The 26,055-nt window shown below is 39.9% G+C and overlaps 1 protein-coding gene across 14 annotated transcripts in view; it reads left to right on the forward strand.

The window, feature by feature from the left end:
- ATG7 (autophagy related 7) overlaps nt 1-26,055 on the forward strand; it is a 220,902-nt gene that overhangs the window by 113,100 nt on the left and 81,747 nt on the right. For all 14 annotated transcript variants that reach the window (XM_081072631.1, XM_081072636.1, XM_081072637.1 and 11 more), the window contains one exon: nt 4,960-5,082. In XM_081072631.1, the coding sequence (XP_080928757.1) occupies nt 4,960-5,082 (123 nt within the window). The remainder of the gene's footprint in view (nt 1-4,959; nt 5,083-26,055) is intronic.

Raw genomic sequence — 26,055 nt, forward strand, 5'->3', positions numbered from 1 at the left:
AATGAGATATCACCTCACACTTGTCAGCTGTTACCCAAAAATCAACAAATAACAAGTGTTGGCGAGAATGTGGAGAAACGGGAACCATTGTGCACTGTTGGTGGGATTGCAAATTGGTGCAGCCGTTGTGGAAAACACAATGCATGTATGGAGGTTCCTCAAAAAATTAAAAATAGAACTACTATAGAACACATCAGTTTCTTTTCTGGGCATTTATGTGAAGAAAACCAAAATACTAATTCAAAAATATATATGCATCCCTATGTTTAGAGGAGCATTATTTACACTAGACAGATACAGAGGCAACCTAGGTGTTCATCGATAGATGAATGGAAAAGACGGTGTGAGATATATACGCAGATATATATCTATATAGAGAGGGTGCCAAAAATATGATACACATTTTAAGAAAGGAAAAAAACTATTAAAATTCTAATACTTGATATATACCGATAACAAACGATGAATACAAGTCACATTTGACTTCTGCAGTTACAAGAGGTGCTCAAAGTGGTTACCATCAGCGTCCAGACACTTCTGATTATGGCAAACTACTGCTTGAGCAACGCTGACCAAAGTGTCGATTTGTATACATTTTTTTGGCACCCCTATATAATGGAATAGTACTCAGCAATAAAAAACAATGAAATCTTGCCATTTGCGACAACATGAATGGACTTAGTGGATATTATGCTAAGTGAAATAAGTCATATAGAGGAAGACAAATACTTTATGATCTCCCTTACATGTGGAATCTTAAAAAAAACAAAACAAAAAAAACCCCAGAAACAGACTCATAAATATAGAGAACAAAGTGAGAGGTGAGGAGTGTGGTGCGATCAGGAAAAAAGATGAAGGGGAGTAAGAGGTACAAACTTCCAGTTATAAGTCCCAGGGCTGTAGTATACAGTACAGGGAATCTAGTCGATAATATTGTAATAAATTTGCATGATGACAGATGGTTACTAGACTTAGTGAGGTGATTACCTCGTAAGTTATATAAATGTCAAGTCACTATGTTGTACACCTGAAACTAATATAATATTTTATGTCAACTCTACTTTTTTTTTTAAAAAAAAAAAAAGGAGTCACTAGAGAATCTCAGTCAGAGAAGTGATATTCCTAAAATCATGTTTTAAGAAGTGATTCTATAATCTTTGTCCAGGAGTATGTGCTCATATATGTTGAGAATAAAGATAACCTAGCCTTACAAAATAATTAAGGAAAATCATGTCTATCAGAAAAGGATCCATGTCTTTATACTAAAAGAGTCATTATTATTTCTCTGCATAGCAAACTCTCCCAGTACCTTTGCAATATAAAACCGCCCAGAATGTAATGTGTGCATGTCTCAGGACCATGTATTATATAATTCACTTAGAAGGTGTGGTATGTTTTATGTAGATTGACAGGTGGTTGCGGTGCTCAAATTCATCGTGATACTATCTTGGGTGTTGTTGTTTTTGGATAATATAAAACATGTTTTCCCCCCTTTAAGACAGTTAAGCTGTTCGTAGGGGGGAAAATCCTGGTACCTTTTATAAGCTGCTTATACTCGTAACACAGATTAACTTCCCAGCACATAAAGGGAATACTGGAAAACCCTTGCATGATTAAATATGCCCCTTGAGGATTAAGTTTTTCCACATATTTTTCAAGCCAGAGCTATTAATAATTCAGCATTAAACTTTCTGTACATCCTGATTATGGGGGAGGTGGCCTTTACTCATTTTCCCCTTGCTGTTAGTTTTTCCACTGTCCCGATTTGTAGCACCACAAAATTATATGGAAACATAGGCTTGAAAACTGAAAGTTCAGTGAAGTCTAACAAAGTATCATCTCTGGAATTATTCCAATGTTTTTCAAAGTTTTTGTCCATTTTTCAAACCCATTTCTCCTTTTACCCTACTGGAAACCTGGCACAAAGTAGCTATTTCACGAGCTTAGTGGTTCACTCAGAAATAAGTGATCGTTAAACACACAGTATTTATCATTTTGAAAAAGGTCACTTAATTTCCATGTTTTTTCTGAGATAACGTTCTGGTTTGTAAGAAATTTTACTACTGGGAGATTTAGTTATTAAGTACCTTTTTATTCAGGCAGTTGGTTGTCAAATGAATTTACTGTGGTTAATCAGCAAAAGACTACTTTGTATACGCCATGAGACTGTTGTCACCCCCTCCCCCGCCACACACACCCCATCCCTTTTGCCCTCCAGGATCCCAGTTTGTGTGTTCCCTCCAGCCTGCAAGTCTTTGCTGACCAGTCTTGGGTCCCTTCCCTTTTTCGTATTCACCAGTCCCTGGATTTCTTTGACCTCCATCTTTGTTACCCTTTTCTGGACAGTCCCCAGGCTTCGATGTGTCCTTAACCCCCTTTCTTTCAAAACTTCTATTTTCTGCCCCGAGCAGGGGCCTCAGATTGCTCAGCACTCTTTCTGTGCTGCCGATCAGAGCTCCCTGCTCACCGTCTCCATGCAGCTGTCCCAGGCCATCACCACCCTGCTCAAGCTCAGTGGCTCATCCCACCCCTTCTCTCTGGCAGCCCAGGACTTTGCTGCCTGCTGTTTATACCCTACGCCTCTCAGCCCCGTTTCCCGCTCAGGATCCTAAGTTATCTCTACAGCTGCCCTGCTTCCTGTGGCTGAGGGAGGACTGCCCCTCCTTTTAGCGCCAACTCCTTCATCTGGGCTTTGGAGTTCTGCTTCCTTCTCTTCTGAGACCTTTCTCCACCACTGGAGGGAAAACACACACAGAAAAAACAAAACTGAATTAAGATTGTAACATTATTTAAATAAATAATACATGCACACGGTTAAAAAATTCAAGCAGTATAGAAGAATACAGGGAGGCAAGTCCTTGATGCCAGCTGTGTATGTATTCTTCCAGAGGTTACACGCATAAACAAGCAGTATACGCACACGCACTCATGTACGTTTCCCTCTCCTCCACTTTTATTTTAAAAACAGTACTAGACACGTGGTCTGGACATTGCTTTTTATTGTCTCTTTCGGAAATCAGTTTATATTAATACTATAGATTCCTTTAATGGACCCAGATTATGTCCTTGTTTGTAAATACACCATAATTTAAGTCCTCTATTAAATAAATTAAATAAGTTAAATAAGTAACTTATTTAAAATAAATTAAATAAGTCCTCTATTAAAGGGTAATTGTTTCTAATCTTTTTTTGCTGCAAACTCCGTTGCAGTGAGCATCTTTACACACCAGTCTTTGAGCCCGTGCAAGCAGGGCACAAGCAAGAATGGTATGGGCATGCGGCTGAAGAGTCAACATTCTTATTATTAGATTTTCTTTAAAATGCTCACTTTGTAAAGTGAAAGATAATTGAGTATTAAAGAATATTTCAACAAAAGGAAAATCACAGTTCCCTGGCCCTCAACAAAGAAAAGTCTTTGAATAGTCTTTGAAGTACAATTGCTGGATTGAAGGGTTTACACATTTTCATTTCTGAATGGAGAATATTTTAAAATTTTTCTTCTTTTGTGTTACTGCGTCTCCAACCTTTCTATTCATGTGTTATTGATTTCTTGAATTTATCTTCAATGTCTGCTGTCTTTTTGAAGCATCCATCTTTATTTCTTCTGAATTCTGAGGCATTCTGGTTCACTGTTTGCTTTCTGCAATTCACAGTTCTTTTGATCACTGAATTCTGAAATGTGATAATTATCTGTTTGATTGCTTCTGACTGCTCACATGTTCCTATAAAAGACTGCTAGCCTTTTATCTTTTGATCTTTTTATTGAAGGACAGCATATATACAAAAAAGTGCTTGATGATTTTTCACCAAGTACACCTTTGTAAGACTTATGCAGATAAAGTAGCGGGTATCACCAGCAGTCCAGATCCTCCCGTGTGCCCCCTTTCAATTACAGTCCCTCCACGGGTAACCACTCTCCTGACTTCCAACTCCATAGATTCATCTTGCTTGGTTTTTTGAACTTTATATAAATGTAATCACACAGCACATACTGCTTCTCTGTTTTGTTTAACATTGTCTGTGAGAATTGCCCATATTGTTGCATGTAGTTGTAGTTTGTCTTCATTGCTATATAAGATTCCACTGCATGAATAAACCACAGTTTGTTCATTCATTCTACTGTTGATGAGCGCTTGAGCAGTTTCTAGTTGGGGCTATCATGAATCGTGCTGCTGTGTACACTTTTGTTTGGGTCTTCTGATGCACATACGAGTATGTATACATTTTTTGTTGGGGTTATATACCCGGGAGTAGAATTGCTTGATCATAGGGCATATGCGTGTTGAGCCTCTAAAGTGGTTGTCTCATTTTGTACTCTCATGAGAATCCCAGTTGTTCCACATCCTTGCCAGTGCTTGGTATTTTCTGTCTTTTTCACTTTGGCCATGCTGATAGATCTAAAGTAGTATTTCATTGGGGTTTTAGTTTTCGTTTTCTTGATCACTTGTAATGCTAAGTAACTTTTCATACACTTATTGGCTTTTTAAGACTCCTCTTTTATGATATGCCTGGTGAAATTTAGTTTTACATTTTTACATTATTATTTTTTAAAATACGTTTGGCTAGCCAGTATGTCACATTTCCCATCCTTTTGTCCCTTCTTTTCCCTTTATCCTTGTAAATTTTTTTCTTGGCTCTTCTTGCCTATTATTCTTTTCCTAACAAGTGAACTTTAAAATCAGTAACTCCAACTCTTCTATTTTTAGTGAATTTGCCTATAGCTTATGTTATTTGAGAAAAATTGTCATCTGAATTGAAAGATAAGATTGTCATCTTTCTAAGAAGCAAAAGAGTGGTAAATGCTAAGCCCTCCCAGTTTTATGCCCACCAGATTGATTATCCACCATATTTAATTCCAGTTTTTGTTTCATTTTTGACAGATGCTTGTTAGAAGTGAAAATCTTTTCATATGCATTTAAAACGTGCCATCCCTTTTAAAAATATATAAATGTTTTACAGGTTCTTGATCAATATGAACGAGAGGGATTTAATTTCCTAACGAAGGTGTTCAACTCTTCACATTCGTTCTTAGAAGACTTAACTGGTCTTACATTGCTGCATCAAGAGACCCAAGCTGCTGAGGTGAGAATAAAACAAGCTTTATGTACTGAGAACTTACGTGTTTAAAACCTGTTTGATATTCAGATTGCTGGAAAAGGAAGGTAGCAGTTAATTATGATGGTTTTCCTTAGAACAAACCTTCCACAATTGCTGAAAGCTGACGTGTGCAGGTCGTTGTATAGTAGGTGCCTAATGCACAAAATTGCTGATAAAGGAAGTACAAGTTACTGATTTCCAAGCACCTCTGTTTCTGACTGAAGAACAGCATACCCTTGGCCATTGGAGAGTTGGCTCTAATGTCCATACATCAAAATGCAAGTCAAGGAAGACATTGGACTATGGCCATTTTTTTCAGAGAGAACACTCCTGGCTTTTATTTCATAATTTGATCATTCTTCTTAGGCCACTGAACCCACCATGAAATGGCTTCCTCAGTTACAACCTAAGAGAGTTATGTTTTCTTTTGTTAATTAGAATATTTTGCAGATCCTAATTTCCTGGGTCATTATAATTGTGGTGGTTTTTTTAAACACTGGGATTAAAAAATAGGTTATTTTGTTTTTTCAAATGCTCACTGTTCTTCTAAAAGGGTATATTGTATATGGTATAGAGCTAGTCCAGTCACTTAACAAAATGAACTGTTCCTCAAAACGAATGAATGAGATTAAATCAACAGCTTTCTCCTCAGTCACCTGAATGAAAGAGCTCTTAGGAAAATCATGGCCTATCATAGCAATTCCACAAATTACGTAAGGAAAACCTTGAGCGCCTGTATCCGCAAAGTTGCCATTAGTCCTGTAGCCCAATTCATTGATGACCTCTTCACCCCCACCTTTGCCTGGGGTTGTGTGTTCTCATCATTGGGGGAGGCCCCAGTGGTCAAGGGAGTACATGGTCCGGCGTCACACTATACCAGCTGGGGGTAAAAAGGCTGCTGTTTGGAAGATGGGAGCTAGCACTGAATGTAGGAAAAACATGGTGGAAATACCAGAGTCAGAGCCCTTGAAGCTTTCAGCAGATTAGGGCGAGGTTTTAGGCACACCAGAGAAGCAAGACAGTGTATCTCTAGTGCTCGACTTAGACCTGCAACTGGTTCTTCTTTTACTGTGTTTCCCCGAAAATAAGACCGGGTCTTACGTTAATGTTTTTTTCCAAAAGACGCATTTTTTTGTTGTTGTTGTTAGGGCTTATGTTCAGGGGATGTCATCCTGAAAAGTCATGCTACTAGGGCTTATTTTCCAGTTAGGTCTTATTTTCGGGGAAACACGGTATTTGCTTTGGTGACTTCTGAGCATTCAACAGATGCAATCTTCGAGTACCACCACAGGGAGTCTCTTAATTGCAGTTTTGGGTGATGAATAGCATTTCTCCAGGACTTTAGGAGACTTTGAGATTTTCCCAGAAAAGGTTCAGAATATCATGTCGATCACCACCACCATTTTGTGTTTTGAGCAGCACTGTACTGCCCTATAATAAGGAAAACATAACTTATGGGTCTTTTCAACCATACAATCATTTGACTAGGTGGTTGTGGGAATTTTTCCAGCCACGTAGAAATAATTCACATACCTCTCTTTAGTTGGCTAGGAGAATTGCAACTTGAAATTGACCCCATATTTCACTCTTTAAAACAGAGCAGATGTTAGGATAATGGGCACATTCCTTGATTAAACCTGCCTTGTTTTGCATTTCAGTTGGTCAAATATTGATAGCCTTTTAAAAGACACCAGAAGTTTAAGAGCACAATAGTGACTAGATAGATGGTGGGGCAGGATGTGGCATGATTTCATCAACAAGTCTGAGTTTTCATTTTGAAGTTTTCCTCCATTAAATTATATTTACAGTTTTGGAATATAAGCCCCACATCAAATTTTTGATTAGAGGTGGTAAACTGGTTGACCTATGAGCCAGGTATGGCTTGCAGGTGTGTTTTGTTTGGCCTGCCCTATGTGTTAAGTTCTGAATAAAGCCAACATTTCAAAATTATGAGTTTTACATAAAAATCAGAATTTTAGCATTTATAACTTCTTTGAAAAATCATATCTGGCAACCCCAGGCCTGCATTCTTTAATAGTGATGGTTATCTGGTGCCAAGAAGCAAATTGTAGACATAAATAATGTACTTGATATGAAATTTAACGGTATAAAAAATATTCTATGTGGAAAAGAAGCCTTCTGCACCTGTCCCTTACCACCCAGTTTCCTCCCTGGAGACAAACGTTGTTGTTAGTTTCTTGCCCAGACGTCTTCTTTAAGTGATGTTCATTATTTAGATGATGCTCTTCAGTTGATGATCCTACTAGTTACTGGTATTTGCAGCTCCTGTCATAGAAAAGGATCAGTATTTTTCATAAAAAGCTCTAAATAGGACTATGGTGTTTTTTTTTTGTTTGTTTGTTTGTTTTAATTTATTAGTTTCAGATGTACAAGACATGGTAATACTTAGACGTTCATCATTTATATCCCTCACACTGTGAACCCCCCTCCCCCCATCCACTATCCCTCCGACCTCACACCGAGCCATCACATTATATATATAAAATTATAGTTGGCATTCATTAATGTTTAGCTTCTGGTGTACAATGCCATGGTCAGGCATCCACAGTATCCCTGAGGTGGTCTCCCAAATAGGACGCATGTCCATCGGATACCCAACAAAATCTTTACATTATTGAATACGTTCCCCAAATTAATTTTCAAAAAACCCTGAGGCCATCTTGTGGTTACCAGCTGCTTCCTAATCCCTTCACCTTTCCCCTTATTCCCCCCCCTCCCCCGCCCATCTAACAACTCTCGGTTGTTTTCCTTTTTGTCCCCAAAACTGTTTCTGATTAGTTCATTCACATATTCTTTTCTTTAGATTCCGCACATAAGTGAGATCATATGGTACTTATCTTTCTCTTTCTGACTTATTTCACTTAACATAATGTTCTCTAGATCCATCCATGTTGTTGCAAATGATAAGATTTCTTTCTTCTTTATGGCTGCGTAATACTCCATTGTATAAATGTACCACAGCTTCTTAATCCAGTCATCTACCGATGGGCATTTCGGTTGTTTCCATATCTTGGCTATTGTGTAAAGTGCTGCAATAAACATAGGAGTGCATACTGATTTTTGAATTGGAGTTTTGGATTTCTCCGGGTAGATGCCTAGGAGTGGAATTACTGGATCATAGGGTAGTTCCATTTTCAGATTCCTGAGATACCTCCATACTGTTTTCCATAGTGGCTGCACTAATCTGCAATCCCACCAACAGTGCACTAGCGTTCCCTTTTCTCCACATCCGTGCCAGCATTTGTTGTTTGTTGATTTATTGATGATAGCCATTTTGACTGGCATGAGGTGGTATCTCATTGTGATTTTTATTTGCATTTCTCTGATGGTTAGTGAGGTTGAGCATTTCTTCATATGTCTTCTTGCCTTCTGTATGTCCTTTTTAGAAAAATGTCTCCTCAAGTCCTCTGCCCATTTTTTAATTGGGTTGTTTGTTTTTTTGGAGTTGAGTTTAGTAAGTTTTTTATAGATTTGTGATATTAATCCCTTATCAGATATATCATTGGCAAATATCTTTTCCCATACAGTAGGATCCCTTTTTGTGTTATTGATGGTTTCCTTTGCTGGGAAAAAAACTTTTTAGTTTGATGTAATCCCACATGTTTATTTTTTCTCTTACTTCCCTCGCGCGAGGGGATATATCAGTGAAAATCTTACTCCGGGTAATGTCCGTGAAGTTTCTTCCTATATTTTCTTCTAGATATTTTATGGTTTCAGATCTTACATTTAAGTCTTTAAGCCATTTTGAATTTATTTTTGTATATGGTGTAAGGAGGTGGTCCAGCTTCATTTTCTTGCATGTGTCTGTCCAGGTTTCCCAACACCACTTATTGAACAGACTGTCTTTACCCCATTGTACATTCTTGCTTCCATTGTCGTAGGACTGTGTTTTAAGATAATGCTCACCAGAGGACCTCATAGCAAATATCATTGTCCTACCTACATTAATTCATGTTACTCTTTTCAGTGTGCGTGTAAATAAGTATGTATGCCAAAAAATATTCACATCTGTATAAACATAGTGTTTTGATTTCCATGTTTGATTCCCAGGGCATTTATAAATGTTCATTAATAAAACTACAAAATTCTGTTTCCCATATAGAAAGGTCTCAACTTATTTATTTTAGCAATGCAATCAAGAATGCCCAATTAATTCTCATGTTAGACTGTTTTCATGCATCAGTACTGAAATTGCAAAAGATTCACCCAGATTTCTATGTGACAGTATCATTTCATATATTGTTTATAAAATATGTATTTGTATAAATACTGTTTTTGAAAAAGAATTACTGAGAATCTTTTGGAAGTTTGATAGCAAGGCACTGTGCTAGTAACTGAATAGAGAAGTTAATGTGATGAGCTCATAGTCTAGTGTGAGAAACAGACATAAATATGGTACTCTAATATCATTGAAAATGTTTTAGTTATTTATATGTTAAGTGCTGCGAGAGCAGTTATTCCTGCTTAGGAAAGTAGGGATGCCAAGGAAAGCTTCATACAGAAGGGAACAAATATTCCAGTTAGGCTTTTTTTTTTAATTAATTTTATTTTTTGAATTGAGATATAATTGACATATAACATTATATTAGTTTCAGGTGTTCAGTGTGCTGATTTGATATTGGTATACATTGCAAAAATGATCACCATAATAAATATAGTTAACATCCATCACCAGTTAGTTTTAAAGGATGAGTAGACTATCTTTAAAAGTAAAAGTTGGATTTGGGTGGGGAAAGGGTAAGGAAGTAGGGCAGAGCATTCTAAGCTGAATAAAGGTCTCCGAGGGCGAGTCTGTAGTGTGTTATTCAGAATCATGAGCATGTAATTGGAGCTAGAGTTTCCTGAAATCAGATAAGGTTATTTTTTAATAACAGCTTTATTGAATTATAATTCATGTACTATATATGATGTTCACCCTCTTTTAAAGTGTACAATTCAGGGGATTTTAGTATATTCAGAGTTGTGCTATTATTACTACCAAGAACAGAAGATTTTCATCATGCCCAAAAGAAACTCTGTATCCATTAAAGAATCACTCCTTATTCCCCCCTCCTTCTGGGTCTGGCAACCACTGCTCTTTCTATCTCTATGGATTTGCCTATTCTGGACATGTCATAGAAATGGAATCTCACAATATGTGGCCTTTTGCATCTGGCATCTTTAACTTAGCATTATGTTTTCAAGGTTCATCCATTGTTGTATCAAGATAATTCTCTTTTCAGTTAAAGAAGAAAATTTTTGATTCTATTAAAGTTATCCATATCCTTTAACACCTGTGGTCTGTCTCTCAAGATACAGAGCATGCCAAAAACATGTATACACATTTTAAGAAAGGAAAAAACTGTATTAAAATTGTAATACAACGAATGACACTAGCATTCATTTGATTAATGCCATCTTTTGAACGAACGTCATACTACACATTGCTACCATAATTCAATTCAACTTCGAAAAATGATACATAGATAACATCTTTTAAAATGTGTACATTTTTTTGGTACCCCCGGTATAGCCCCTTAATGGAGGAATACAAAGCTGATCCTACTAAAGACAATAAATCCATTTATTTTCGTAGAAAGGGGCAGAGAGATAATGAATTGGCAGATATATGTAAGACAGAATCATCCAGACCTTAGGCAACCCAAGTTTTAGCACCCATCCCCCTTCCATCATCCAATATCCCAAAATGATTGGTTAACAGACACATCATCAGGTTCATTTCTGTTGGAGGCGGGGTTGAAGTGAAAAATGCACGAGTGGGGACTGGGAGAGTGGTAGAGGGAGTTGCCAGACTTACAAGGTGAGTTTGTTTTGGGTAATGATTTTGAGGTAATGTAATAAATGAGTGAAAATGACTGGATTGTGTTAGAGATAGAGTGAAGATAGAACTTAAAGAACAGAACTGGTAGATGGATTTTGCAGATAAAGGAAAAATTACCCTGTTTCATTTAGTGTGATGAGGAAAAGCTGTAGAGCTAAGAGGCAATAAAAATATTTAAATGAGAAATGTGTGTGGTAGATTTTTACCTTGAGTTGCAGATTAAAAATACTCACCTCATAAATGTTTTTACTAATGTTGTATTTCATAAAGTAGGGGTCTTGGACAGACACCCGCTTTGTTGATAGCCCATCTAGCTGCCAAATTATAGTTACATTCTGCCCATGAGGTATTAGAAGGCCTCACAGAGAAACGGCCTCACTCAGCTTTTTACCCTCTTAAAATGTGGCCATCTAAGCAGGGAATTTTGCATGAATTTATTTCTGAACTTTATTTTCAAGACCTTTACTGAGAATGGGTTTGGACGTTTGGAGATTAAGCCCAGTTTTCTGTTGCCCTAGACATCTGTTTATCCCAGTTGAAACCAAAGGAAATGGTTGGTCTTACAGTTGATGAAACCCAAGATGTCCAAGTCCTGGAGCTGTGAAGTGCTCACCAGATACTCTCCAAATCGCTCAATTTGTTGAAGATAGGCTCAGTCTAAATCAAACACGGGAATGCCATCTTTTCATAGAATCTGCTGTGACTTGTTGTTTTAGGATTATTTGTCAGCCACTATCAGTTCACATGGACTGATTTCGTTCCAACTGTGGGTTCAACATTGTGCTGTGGGAAATGGCAAATAATTTCAAACTCCATCTAACTAGGGAGAAAAGACTGATTGATCCATAAGAGCGTTAATGAAAAAGCTACTTTGGTATATCCATGAGAAATTCAAATTCCAAAGTCCCATAACCCAACTTCCCTGAACTACTTCATTCTCATTCTTATGAGTTCCATGATTCCAGGATTAATTTTAGGCTACGTTTCCTTCTCTCGACCGTATTACCAACATTTGATATTGTATTATACAGTTATGTTTTAAGGATTGCAGTTGTAGCCCTCCTTTAATATAATTGCATTTTCATCAAGTTTTTGCTAAGCTGAACTTTCTGCAGAATTAGGGATTAATGAATGATCGTTTAAAAAGAAAGTTTAGTGTTAACTTTCATATAGGATGTAAAATTATAAACAGGATGGCAGAAATGAACAGGCTGAGCAGATGGGTTGATTCTGAATTAAAACGCAGATTCTGACTCATCTACTACGGAATTCAGAATTGTAGAAGATAAAATGCCCATTTCTCTCATAGCAGGAAAGTCATAAGAAAAACATTATAGTCATGTGATATGACTTCATTGGCATGACAATTTACTATTCAGCAAAGTAAATAGTGCAATTAACAAATGTTTTTGCTAGGCCTTTTGCACTTACACTGAGTTTTTGGCCTCTCCTACTCACAGCTGGTTTTGATTTGGTTCCTGTGGAATATTTGTTTTGTTTTGTTTTGTTTTGTATTTAACAACAGTCAGATATTTATGTATAGCTTCATCAAGAGCCTCTGATGACAAATAGCCTTTGGAGGCCAGTAGAAGCTGTGGGAAACCCCGTGTCAGCACTCAGACCTGTTTCCAAAGGAGAGGAATTGTTCTGGGGACTGACCTAGCTTGCTTATGAATCCAGTTCTGTTTTCCCAGAGCCTTCTGCTAGCCCACATCCAACCTGCACTGGCCCATCCCGAGACTGTATCCTGCCTTGATTTTTCCTTGTGAAGCAATCCCTCAAGACACAGCCTTGGCCTTCTCTCCTAAGTGAGGCGGGGAGAGGCAGAAACAGCAGGCAGAAAGCCATTTAATTCTCAGATTGGAAACTAGAGACTTGTTTTTGAAATAAGGCTTGGCCGTACTCCTTCAGAATTCACTTTATAGAATGAGTCCCTTTTATTTGCTGTCAGAATTATCTACATGGATTTGAGAAGTTTAGGTAAGTTGGTATTAGGAAAGGATCCAATTGGAGGATAGACAATGACGTCTGGACAGAGTTCTCCACCCCTCAGAAGAGGAGTCTTGGATGGTACAATTCACTTAGAGAAGAGGAGAACCATAAATGCTAAAAGTAGAGTTAAAACAGCTAATCAGAAATAGAACATAGGAACTGTGTCCTCCTTAAATTTTAGTTCTTGTTCTGCTCGTGTTTCATGAATACTTGGGTGAATAACAAATATGTTGTGTATCAGTTTCCCCACTTACAATAAGGGGATTGAACCATATGTGAAATCCTTTTTAGCTCTAATAATTCAATGATTTTGATTCAAATGTACCCAGTATGACCAAGAAGTAAAATGATGGCTAATTTATATATCGACATGTTTTACATTGTATCAGTGATTACTATTTGTACATTTTCTAAACATTCTCTGGTATCTATCCTATCTGGCTGCCATTGTTAGAAACACTTTTGGTCACATTGTTTTGAGATTTAGTTCTACTATGACCCTTAAAAGATCATTTCTCATGCTTTGTATTGGTTGATTTGTGTAGCACTGTGCTTAAATCCACAATGGTGTAGTCCAGCCTAATAACTGACTTCATTCTACAGACTTGCACCCAGGACTTTTGGCTTTGTCATAAATGCAAGTCTCGCCTCATCATAATTGAGTATTTTCAAAAAATGCACTGCTCACAACCTCTTGGTACAGCTTCCAAAGATGAGCTCCAAAACCTCTTATTTTAAGTAATGGCGGCATCCTTAGAATGTTGAAGGTGTAATATCCAAGGAGTTTCTTTTAAAGTGAGCAGTGGATATGAATAGACATTTTTCCAAAGTTATGCAAATGTCCAATAAGTACATGAAAAGATGCTCAACATGATTAGCCATCAGGAAAATGTAAATCAAAACCACTATGAGATACCACTTTTACCCACTAAGATGGCTGTAATCAAGAAGACACGATAATAAGTGTTGATGAGCATGTGGAGAAATTGGAACCCTCATGCATTCTTAGTGGGAATGTAAAATGGTGCAGCCACTTTGAAAAACAGTCTGGCAGTTCATTAAAAAGTTACCATATGGCCCAGCAATTCTCCTAGATACATAACCATGAGAAATGAAAACATGTTCCTACAAAAACTTGCACACCGGTGTTCATAACAGCACTGTTTATTCATAATAGCCCCAAAGTAGAAACAACCCAGACGTCCATCAGCTGGTGAATGGATCAGTAAAATGTGGATGTTACATTGGGAAATAGTGAAATATTACTTGGCAATAAAAAAAGGGAAGAACCACTAATGCATGCAAAGCATGGATGAACCCTGTCATGTGAAAGAAGCCAGTCACAAAAGGCCCCGTATTATAGGATTTCATTTATAAGAAATGTTTCCATTTATGAGAATTTAAAAATCCGTAGTGTCAGAAAGTAGATTAATAGTTGCCAGGGAGTTGGGGTGGGAACGTGGGGGGACTTGGGAAGTGACTGTTTATGGAGAAGGGTTTCTTTTTGAGGAGATGAAATGTTCTAATCTTAGGTTGTGGTAATGGTTATACAACTTTGAATATACTAAAACGGCTGAATTATACACTTTACCTGGGAGAATTGTAAGATATGTGAATTATATCTCAATAAAGATGTGTTTTAAAAGAGGAAAGAAAGCAGATGGCCCCGGTGCACTAAGTGGGGACTCTGTGCTTCTCCCTTTTTCTGTCACTCTCTGGCTCTCTGAGGGTAGTGTTGATTTTCTGGCTGTGTGTGATAGGCTGTCGGAGCATGTTAGCTTACTGTTTGTAAGAATGAACTTTGTGTAGATGTGATAATGATTTCTTCCATTTTTAATTGTGCTTCAGTTTTCAAAGCCTTAGTTTCTTTTCAGCTCACTTAACCCTTTCTTGTACTGTGGATAGCCAGTAAATACTGGGTGTGGAGGGGCTGAGGGAGGAAGGAGAATATGGAGGGCCCACTGGCCAAATGCCTCCCTTGCAGGCTTTCTGGGAGGAGAGGAAAAGTAAAAATGTCAGCTCTAGTCACAGAGACATCTGATGGAGTGGTTAGGGGAAGATGAGAGTGCTTTGCTATCTGTTGTTGTAAATTGAGGCAGTTGTATAGAAGATCTGAACCCCAGCCTAGAGCTGAATTTTTAAAATTTCCTTCTTTACCACAGGATTTTATTTTTATTTTGAAAATTCTAGAATATATGAAAAGTTTAAAGAAAAGTACAATGAATACCCCATATGCCCTTCACCTGAATTCAACGATTAATGTTTTGTCACACCTAGTTTATTTCTTGCTCTCTCTTTCTGTCTCCAAACATATACACACACACACACCACACACACGTTCATATACACGTACACACATGCATACACAACCCATCACATGTATACTCATACATTTTCTGTTTTCCTTAACCATTTGAAAGTAAGTTCCGTATACAATGACACCTCAAACCTGCATTTTTAGCACACATCTGCTAAGAATAAGACATTCTTTGTAAATAGAATACCCTTGTCACAGAACAACAATCCCATAATACCACCTAAAGTCTAGTACATTCTCAAATTTTCCCAATAGTACATATGACTCTAAACGTACCTTTTAAACGGTTGTTTGCTTTTTCCTCAAGTTTGCAACTTTGTACTGAACAAAAGTTTTACAATAATAATTAAGCCCTAGTATATACACTTGAGCACATCTGTAAAGCTCTTGGCGCCCTCATCTCTAAATGGGGAGACTCAGTTATCCTATCAGGTGGCAGACCCCCGAGGTCCTGCTGTTTCAGGCAGGCTCTGCCTGGTAAGGTTACCTCCAGGTATCCCCTGGGCATCCCTCATAGCCAACCAGCCCTGAGCTGTAGTTCCTGCCCACTCTCCCCCACGGGTCCCCAGGACCTGAGGCTTTTCAGGAGGTAGGAATGGGACTGGGAAGCTATTTTCGATATTTTGGAGAGCCCAGCAGAAATAAAACATTTATGACAGGAGATGACATTGCCCAACTAAACCATCAAATTGTTGTTTTTGTGTTGTGTTTTGTTTTTTTCCCAAATTCTGTTGTCTCAGAGTGGAATGGAATACTGGTTAGCTCAACCCAGTGAGAACCTCTGAATGGCAGTGATGTATGCCTTTGAATTATAAAAACAATAAGATAAAGTACTGCATTTTGTTGCGTAGGAGGGGTTTTTCAAGACAGTCTGTGAGAAAGTGGGGACTAGGGAGCGGAGAGCCGCCCGTGCTGACTTCCCGCCTGCATCAGCGCTGGAGGGTCCTCGGGAGGTGTTCTTGCAGTTACCCTGTGAGCATTATTCCAGGGCTTGTATTTTTACAGCTGACCCTTCTCACTTGCAAACATAACAGCTGCCATGTGTTGAACTTGTGGGGTTTCCATGTGTTGATACTGTAAAATTAAATTGATTTCTTGGTTCTGAAATCTTAGTGTTGATCCATTTTGCTTCTCAATTAGCTGTGGGCGAGCAGGGAGGGAAGAGAATGTGAAATAGTCTAAGGTGTATATGTTTTTAAATTAAATATTGCTCATGTTTAATCATGACTTCTTCTATCAGTCAACAAATATTTATTGACCCCTTGGCAAGTTCATGGTGGTTTGGGGATTCAAAGAGGTACAAGCCAGGCCTCCCGGAGACTGACATGGCATAGTCGGGAGCGCAGGGGTAGGATGGAAAAGTAACCAAGACTGCAGGGCTGTGAGAGCTGAGCACAAGGTAGAATAAGTCCTGTAGGATTTCATGGGCAGCTGATGCAGAGAGAGGACTCCAGGCAAGAGCTGGAGGTTTGAGCTGGGTCTTGAAGTTTGGAACTCCAAGTTAGGAGAGGAGAACGACTGAAGGCATTCCAGAATGGTCTGTGGCATGGGAGCATACAAGATCTCTGACAAAACGTACCACCAGAGGACTATATACCAATATGGATTACATTAATTTATACAGAACTTTTGTACCTGGCCTTTCGAGGCCCACACAGTCTAGGAGGTGGTGATGACCCCGTTTTCCATATTAGACTGTGAATTGGTTTGCTAACTTGACTGGACATTGTTTAGCTACATCTTGAGGATTATAATACACTTCTGCCTGGGAGCAGAGAGGAAGATGTATGTGGCGTGATATGGATGTGTTCTACTTTCTAGAGAGTACTGAGCAGTTTGATCAGATTAAGCAATTTCAAAATGCAGTTGGGCTTTTTGTCTGTTTCCTTATAACTGCGTTCTTAGCAGGGTTTCTTTCATGGTACAATCCTGGGTCCTGGTTAGCCAACAGCACTGTGCTTTCTTACTCTTAAACTATCTGTAACAATAGACTGGCTTCTAGTAAAATCTGTGGGAATGAGGTTTTTACCACTCATTTGTGATTCCATCTCCAGACTTAGAGTGGGGAAAAAGGCAGATAAGAGATAACTTTTCTCTAAATTATAAAGGGAAACTAAGGGCTTGCCCTCACTTGACTTTATTCAGCCATCTGGTGAAAATAAAATTCAGTGCTAAACTAGAAATATCTTATTGTTGTAGAACAAAATCATTCAGTTCTTAATTACAAATGTAGTAAATTGCCGTGGATTTGTTTATTTGTTTTTAATTTTGCTACAAAACTAAGGCCTTTGTGTTTATTTTACCTTCATCTTCCTTGGAAGAGGCCATACCTAGTTCTGCTTAGCCTTTTATTAAAAAGAAGGAAACTTGGCTTTTAGAAAGATTTTAAAAATATTTTATTTTCATGAAAGATACACATACATAACATTTATGTTATCCTCTGTCTAACTGAAAGCTCATCATTGAACTGATGTTTGAAAGCACCAATTCAGTATCAACTCTAGAGATAACTATTTGGAGTTTCTGTGCTCAAATACTGATTGGTCTATTTATACTCTGCTCCCTTCCTTCCTTTTCTGTTTCTTTCAACAATGACCTGTGGAAATAAAACTTTATTCTTCAATACCATGAAAGCTAGGCTGAGACAGTATTAAGCCTTGCTCCTTTCAGCCTCAGCAGCACGGGCCTAGAGACAGTACTCTCAGGACGGAGCACAGGCTTTGCGCTCTGAGGAGCAGGGACTTGCTCACGGCCCTGCCACCAGCTGTACCAGGTGCATCACTTCCTCTTGCCTGGGCTTCATCTGTGAAATGGGATAATACCTACCCCACAATGTTGCTGTTACAATGTGCTGTGAAATCTTTAGAGGTATAATACAAACATTCATTCTTGTATGCTAAATACAAACGAGCCAAATGGAAAACTGCCATAGCTTTAAAATAAATTTTTCTTGATATACCATAGGTCTTTGAACATAAATGTCTTGAATTAAACTTTAAACAATCATCAACCATTGAAATGGTAATTCATACTAAATGGATATTATTTTAGTATCAAAGAGATTAGCAGCAGGTGATTTTGTTGTAGAAGAACCTACAAAAACTATTTGATCCCAGTCAACGTATAAAATCCACATTAACTTGCAAATAAATCTGGGTAAAACTTCCTAATATGAAATGATTGAAACTTCTCGACGAAATTGTGTTGTTCAAAAGGACCTACTTATCTGCTGTGAAATTAACTCCTCAGAAGGACAAGAGGGCATAGCTTTTGCTCCAGTGTATCCCTGTGTGTTCTCTTTAGTTCCACTGCTGTCTTCTCCCACCTCTGGACTTGGTTCAGCTGATCCCTCTGCTGGTCAAGCTCTGTTTCCTCTCCCACGGGATCTGCCTGATATTCCTGCTGGTCCTGCTAACTCAAGCAGTGACCTCCTTTGAGGAATCCTTTCTGACTCACTGCCGAGGCAGAGGGGCAGATGAGATGCCATCAATGAAAGTCTGAAAGCACTAGACACATTGGGGCAGGTTGTATTATGACTGGTGAGCAGAGGAATAACTTCATCTAAACAATGCTTTAGGAAAATGAATATGGTAAAGATCAAGAAATTTTGCCCCCGTTTTTTTCTTTTATGTTTTAATGTTTTCAAATGAGCTATAACATATGCAGAAGAAAACATAGTACAGTGTAAAGAATAATTATCATATAAACACCCAGGTCAAAAAATATAACGTTGCCTTTTACCCGTCTCACGTTTGGCTCCCTGATCACAGACCTAGAGGGTTGCTTTCTTACCAACTCTTGTGCCAGTTCTGTCCCTGCTTTTCTTTACAGCTTTAGTCTGGTGTATGGATCCCTAAACTATGCCATTCCGTTTGCCTGACTTTGAACTTTTATAAATGGAACTATGCACGATGTAATCTTTAGTGTTTTGCTTCTTTTGCTCAATGTTGTGCAGGTAACCCCTGGTGTTGTGTGCATCTGAACTTTGTGCCTTTCCATTGCTGTAGAGTATTCCACAGTTTCCATACATTACAGTTCATTCATTCTACCGTAGACGGATAGTGATAGCCCTTCGAGTTTCGAACTATAATAAAGGGTGTGGGTTGGCGCATTCTTGCATATATTTCCTGGGGTGCGTGTGCAACATTTCTGTAGGTCAGTGGCTTTCAACTTTTTTCACCTCTCCTAGGGAGAAAAGTGAATTGATTTCACATTTAAACTTTAAAATTCAAATAAAATTAATTAATCCCAAAGAATAAGATTTTGTTGGGTAGGACTGAGCTTTGGTGGGCCACAGGCCATTGTAATATCCAAGATTTTTTCACCCACCGAAAATCAATATTTGCTCCTTCATGGGGGTGGATTGTCCCCATTGAGAATGCAGGCATTAGGTTATATACCGAGGTTTCTATGACCAGAATTGTTGGGTCATAGAAAATGTGAATTCTCAACATTATTTAGACCATGGCAAACTGCCTTCCAAAGCAATTGTACCAATTTAAGTGATTACCAGTAGTATGTGGGAGTTTTTGCAGCTGTTTATCCTTGCCAAAATCTTGGTTACTATTATAAGTAAAAAGTGTTACCAATCTGTTGGGTGTATAACAATATCTCATTATGCTTTTAATTTGCATTTTCCTGATTATCAGTGAGGTTAGACAGCTTATGTTTATTACTTATTTGGATTCCTCTTCCTTGATGGTTTATTTCTCTACCTCAACTCTAAAAATTCTTGTGTGTCCCATTTATGTAGCCCCTGTTAAAAGAAACACAATAGAATGACCTAGTTGTTCACTTAGAAAATACGATGGAACCTGTGTTCTATCACCAGATGAGCTGTTTGCCTTGGTCAGAGTCCTATACCTCTGGTCCTCAGTGCCCTTGTTTACTAAATAAAGATGCTGGCTAGGTTAGAACAATGGTTCTCAACCTGGCTGCCCATTAGATTTATCTGGGGTCTCTCAAAAATACTGGTCTTTAGGGGGCCAGCCCGGTGGCTCAGGTGGTTAGAGCTCCATGCTCCTAACTCCGAAGGCTGCCGGTTCGATTCCCACATGGGCCAGTGGGCTCTCAACCACAAGGTTGCCAGTTCAATTCCTCGAGTCCCGCAAGGGATGGTGGGCAGCACCCCCTGCAACCAGCAACCGCAACCGAGCTGCGCCCTCCACAACTAAGACTGAAAGGACAACAACTTGACTTGGAAAAAAGTCCTGGAAGTACACACTATTCCCCAATAAAGTCCTGTTCCCCTTCCCCAATAAAATCTTTAAAAAAAACAAAAAAACTGGTCTTTAGACCACACCTCAACCAGAAAGTTTGATTCAATTGGATTAGAAATTTCTATATCTTTTCTAACCTAATAGTCCACAATAACACTAGCATAAGTCTTTAACACCTGGATTCCATGGCTTTGGTCATCCTCCTGGTGTGCACCCCACATTAAATATGCCAGAGGACTATTTTCTATTTTTGTAAACAAGTTACAAAAAGGAGGAAACTCCTTAATTTCATCCACAGAGGAAACATCGTGTCAACATTAAAATATTTTCCTGTAGCTGATTTACTTTCAGGGCTAATAGGATTTTCTTTCCTTAACAGCTGTCATGACAAAGTACACATCCAATGGCAATATTAAGAAATCATAAATGAGCCTTAGAAAGAACAAGGTGCATGTTAGGTTATGGTGTCTGGGCCCAGTACAAGCCTGAGAAGGTTGAATTCATGAATTCCTGACATCTGACTTCCTACTGGAAGATTCTCTCCCATTACCAAAGGCCCTACATGCCATTCCAGTTGGAGAAGGAGCTGCTCCAGCCTGGGAACGTGGCGCAGTCCAGGCAAACCAGCTGTGCTCCAGGAAGAGTTGGTCAAAACCACTGCTTTCCTGGACGAGGCTATGGGTTGGTGGTTACTGGACTGGGGAGGGGTGATATGAGAGGGCATTATGCCAGTCCGTCTGCCTCTGTGTATCTTCCAAAGCCTCCATAATGTCTCCTGAGATGAGGTCAGCAATGTCAGAAAACACCTGCCACTCATAACATGTGATCATATCTGACACTGGGGTGGCACGTGTATTTTTCTGTGTGTTTACTTGCATTTACTCAGTTGGTCATCATAGCCATCATTTTCGATGAAAAGCCTTTTGTAGCCATCTTGACCCTGGTTATGATAGCCAAAACCAAAAGTTCAAACTGGCTTTAACATAAACAAGGAATTCGTAACCAGGCCATGGAATCCTGGCCCCAAAAATTCCAGGTTGGAGGGGGTTTAATGTCACAACCATCTTTGTATTCATTGTTCATCTCCGTTCTCTGTTGATGTCATTCTCTCACATGCGAACAGGTTCTTCCCCCCCCCCCCCATGCAGCAAAAAACATGGCATCAGCTAGTTCTAGTATCTCCTTAAGAGCATCTTCCCCAGGGGCTCCAAAAGGAAAACCCTGGACACAGACTGTTATTAACCAGGCCCGAGTCACATGCCTTCTCTGGACCACTTGTAATAGACAGGGGCGGGCTGTTGTGATTGGCCAGCTTGGCAGGGTACCATGATTGGCAGCCCCCCTCAGAACCAAGTGGTTGGGGTGAGAGGGGCACAGTCCCCTTTAAAGGAGGAGGGGCTGATGTGGGTGGATGGGTGCTGGCATATGGGTAGCAGTCCATTCTAAGTCCAGTCTCCTGTTTCTGTTCTTCTCCCTCCTAAACAGTCCTTTTCTGTGAGCAATTTCAAATTAAGGACTTCAGTGCAAATCTTGAAATTCTAGTCCCCATATTTGCCCCCAAGCTTCACTTACTCTATGTTCTGAATTTACCCCGTCTTCTCACCTAATCACAGATACCATTAAAAAACCCTTTATTCATTGAGTCCTCTAGCTGAGTCCAGCTGCTCAGTCTCCTTCCCTCACCACTACTACCTCCCCCACCAGCACCTCCACCCCAAAGGAGGAGAGTTTTCTCCAAGATTGGAGCTTAGGCCTTCTCCCTTTCTCCACAGGACACGAATGACTCAGCTAAGACTCAGCTATTCCTTTTTCCAAGCTCCCACACATCATGAGGTCACACCTCTTAGGGTGGGGAAGGGGAGTGCTCTGGCCGCCTCTGCTGCCCACGTGTGGACTGGGGAGTTGGGGACAGGAGGCCAGTGTGAGGCTTCATCTTTCAGCCCTGATGATGCCGCTCAGTGACCGTGTCACTGCCTTGGGATATGTGCCTTTAGTCTCCTCTGCCGTCTAAAAAATTACTTGCTATGCTGAAACTTGTTGATAAACCCAGATCTGTAATTAGGAGCATAAACTACACAATACAGACCTCGCACAAATGAACAGTTGTGGGGTATTATGGGCCCCGGTGGATTATTTGACTGAAGAAAAGAAGAGGGGGGGAAAGCTGGTTGCTGTTGAACAAATTGCTACCAGATGTAGATTTCAATAAACACCACACTGTTGTTCCCTTGCCTGAAGGTGCTATGAATTTCTTGAGGCAACAGAGCAATCAGTAAACTGGCGACTGTTCGAATATGAATGGAGCCTCCTGGTGCTCCCTGGTCTGGATGTTTGTGCACAAAATGCAAGGCAGACCAGGGCGGCGAGCAGGGGGCTCTCCATACCTGACATTTTACAGGAGAGCCATATACTTTAAAATGTAGCAGCCAGATCCCATGGAAACTGAAAGAAGCCAGAACTGTGGTTAGAATGTTGCAAAAAGAAAGCATCACTGAGAGGCTGCTTTAAGAGCAAAGGGATCTGTGCTTTCTTACAGAAACTAATGCTAACGCCATAGGATGAACCTGCCTCAGTCAATAAATATTTGAGGGCCCTCCTGTGCCACATGGTTAAGAAAGCCTCCTTTCCTTCCCCCCATTAAACTACAGATGAGAGGAAGAGCCCGTTAAAGCATTAGTTACCAATAAATAATGAATGACCTTCAGTATCCTGGGGAGGAGTCCTGTGTGAACTTGCGACATGGGAGTTGCTTGTGTGCCTTCACCAACTGCTGCCATGGGCCGACCCACTGATGAGCCTGAGAATTTGAGACTGAAAGGTCCCAGAGCCACCACAGGACTTTGCTGTACCTTGAAGGGAACGGAAAAGAGAGAGGTTGAGAGAGGGAGGGAGAGAGAGTACGATCAAGTTTAGTGTAGTATATTGACTGACAGGCTAATCGTGTTCTGTAGACTAGAGTGATTCTAGGTATAGTGAGATCCCTGGCCCTGCTCTTGGTTCCGGCTTTCTAATAACAGGTCATGTACCAAATGGACGGTTGGCCTAAATCTAACGCAAATATGAATGCATCACTATATGGTTCTCTAATCCTCTCTTCTCAATTAGATGTTCAGTCTCTTGAGGGCAAGGACCACCTGTCCCGCTTTGTATTCTCATTGGCTAACAGGCGTGTTGCATGTAAGTACTCAGAAAAGTACACATTGATTGAATGGCAAAACAAACCAAAACAGTTTTACAAGAAAAACATGTCAGCTACTGAGACAACATTTTTGTTTTGAATTGTATGTAAGAGTTTAGGGGCCTGGGGGCTAACTGGAAGTCCTGGAGTTGAAGTAAATTTAATAGCATCAGGTTTGTATTTGGCCCTCAATTGACACTTCTTGAATTCCGGGGTGCTCTTCAGCTCACAGGGTCTGTCATCTGTCTGTCTTTGGACAGTGGTGGTGTGATGGCTGACCTCTGAGTGCTGGCTGTGTTCGAGATGTCATAGTAAGCATTTATTTGGATTATCTCATTTAATCTTCACAACCACTTTATTTCCACAGATGAGGAAATTGAGGCGCATGTAGGCTACAAAAGTTGTCCAAAGTCATGTGGCTAGTAAGTGTTGGTGCCAGGTAGTTTGGATACAGAGCCTGTTGTGTTCTTAACTGCTACTTTGTAGTGCCATTCCTACATTAGTTGTGTCTGCCTATAGCTAGCTGGATTCGTCTTCTGAATGACAAACCTGCAGATGTTTGGCCACAGTTTCTATGTTCCCCAAACCTCTGCTCTCCAGATTTGTGCTGTGGTAGACCATCGTGGTCCATGGGTCCTACCTTTTCAGGTCAGAAACTCAATTAGTATGAAGACTCTCAGGAACTAATTCCTGATAGCCAAAGTCATAAGTGATTGATGTACAGGCTAAGCCATTTAATTTGTCATGTCTGTCCCTCCCCATACTGTGTTTCCCCAAAAATGAGGCCTAGCCGGACCATCAGCTCTAATGCATCTTTTGGAGCAAAAATTAATATAACACCCGGTGTTGTGTTTATTATATTGCATTATATTGCATTATATTGCATTACATTACATTATATTATATTATTATACCACGTCTTATATGAAAATAAGACTGGATCTTCTATGAATTTTTGCTCCAAAAGACGCATTGGAGCTGATGGTCCGGCTAGGCCTTATATTCGGGGAAACACGGTATGTACATGGCGGGACAGATGCTTATTGGAAGGTTTCACGATTGCCTAACAGAGCTGTGATGCCTCAACTACTGCTTTCCAGTGGGATCTGCTTTCCAGTGAGATCATCTTGCTCATTTCTGGACAGTGGCAGAGATAGCAACAGAGTCTTGTACAAATTCTGTGTTCCCTCTTTCCAAACGCCACGTGGGCTCTGCTACCTTCTATGAACAGTCTTCTAGAGTTATGTAGGTTTTAGCTTTCTTAGTTAAAATATATCTCCTGAGATCACTCCTTTGTCACTTTGATCGAAGTTGGGAATTCCCCATCTCGCCAACTGCTTTTCTGCAGCCTCTTCACATGACTAACTCCCACCCATGGCTGACGTCCTGCCGGGCCTGTCAGTTCTTACTAAGTCTAGTCTCGAAGGCTAACCTTATTTTCAAGCTGTGCTGAGACCTCACTCCACCCCCTGGTGTGCTAAGTACAGTCATTATCACACGGGACATTCTCAAATATGTTGTTGGAAACCCGGGGAAAATATTCCTTTGATCTTAATAGGAAGAGAAAGACAACTTGCGTGCATGTAAAAAGAAACCAGAGCTTCCGAGTCTTTGTGAAGGAGGGTGTCTTTTGAAGAGGGCAGGTCAGGCACAGGTGCTGATCAAATAGGAGTCAAGCAGACACTTGTAGGCCTGGTGAGCACATGAGGTGGAGCATTGGGCGGCGTCTGCCCAACGGTGAACGCAAAGGGACACGATGGGCCTCCTGGCCTGAATGTCCCATTGGTGCCCAGGGCCTCTGCCAGCGAACGTGAGTGTGGCTGTTGTGCCCACAGGAAACCCTACCCTGGGAGTTCCGCTCTCAGCAAATGCCTGTTGTTGGACTCTGAGTAACCGGAAGGCAGGCACTAGATTTTACTCATGTCCAGGACTCCAGCACCTGGCATGAGAACGGGCATACACAGAACATACAACAACAGTCTGGTGGTTTTTTAATGAATGAGATTCCATTTACATGAAATAATCACCAGAGGCAAATCTGTAGAGACACAAAGTAGATTAGAGGTTGCCAGGGGCCGGAGGGGGTGGGGGTAGGGGCCAGGAGAGTTAGGAAAAAATAGGGAGTGACTGCTCATGGTACTGGGTTTCTTTTGGGGATGATGAAAATGTTCTGGAATAAGATAGTGGTGATGGTTGTACAACTCTGTGAATATAATAAAAACCACTAACATGTACACTTTAAATGGGTAAATTGTATAGTGTGTGATGTATATCTCAATAAATTTATTTTTTAAAATGTATGAGAAGGTGAAACTCATAAAAAAAGGTCTACTAGAGGGGTGGCCGGTTAGCTCAGTTGCTTAGAGCATGGTGCTCTTAACAACAAGGTTGCCGGTTCAATCCCCTCATG

The sequence above is a fragment of the Rhinolophus hipposideros genome (genome assembly GCF_964194185.1).
Source record: "Rhinolophus hipposideros genome assembly, chromosome: 14".
Classification (NCBI taxonomy): Eukaryota; Metazoa; Chordata; class Mammalia; order Chiroptera; family Rhinolophidae; genus Rhinolophus; species Rhinolophus hipposideros.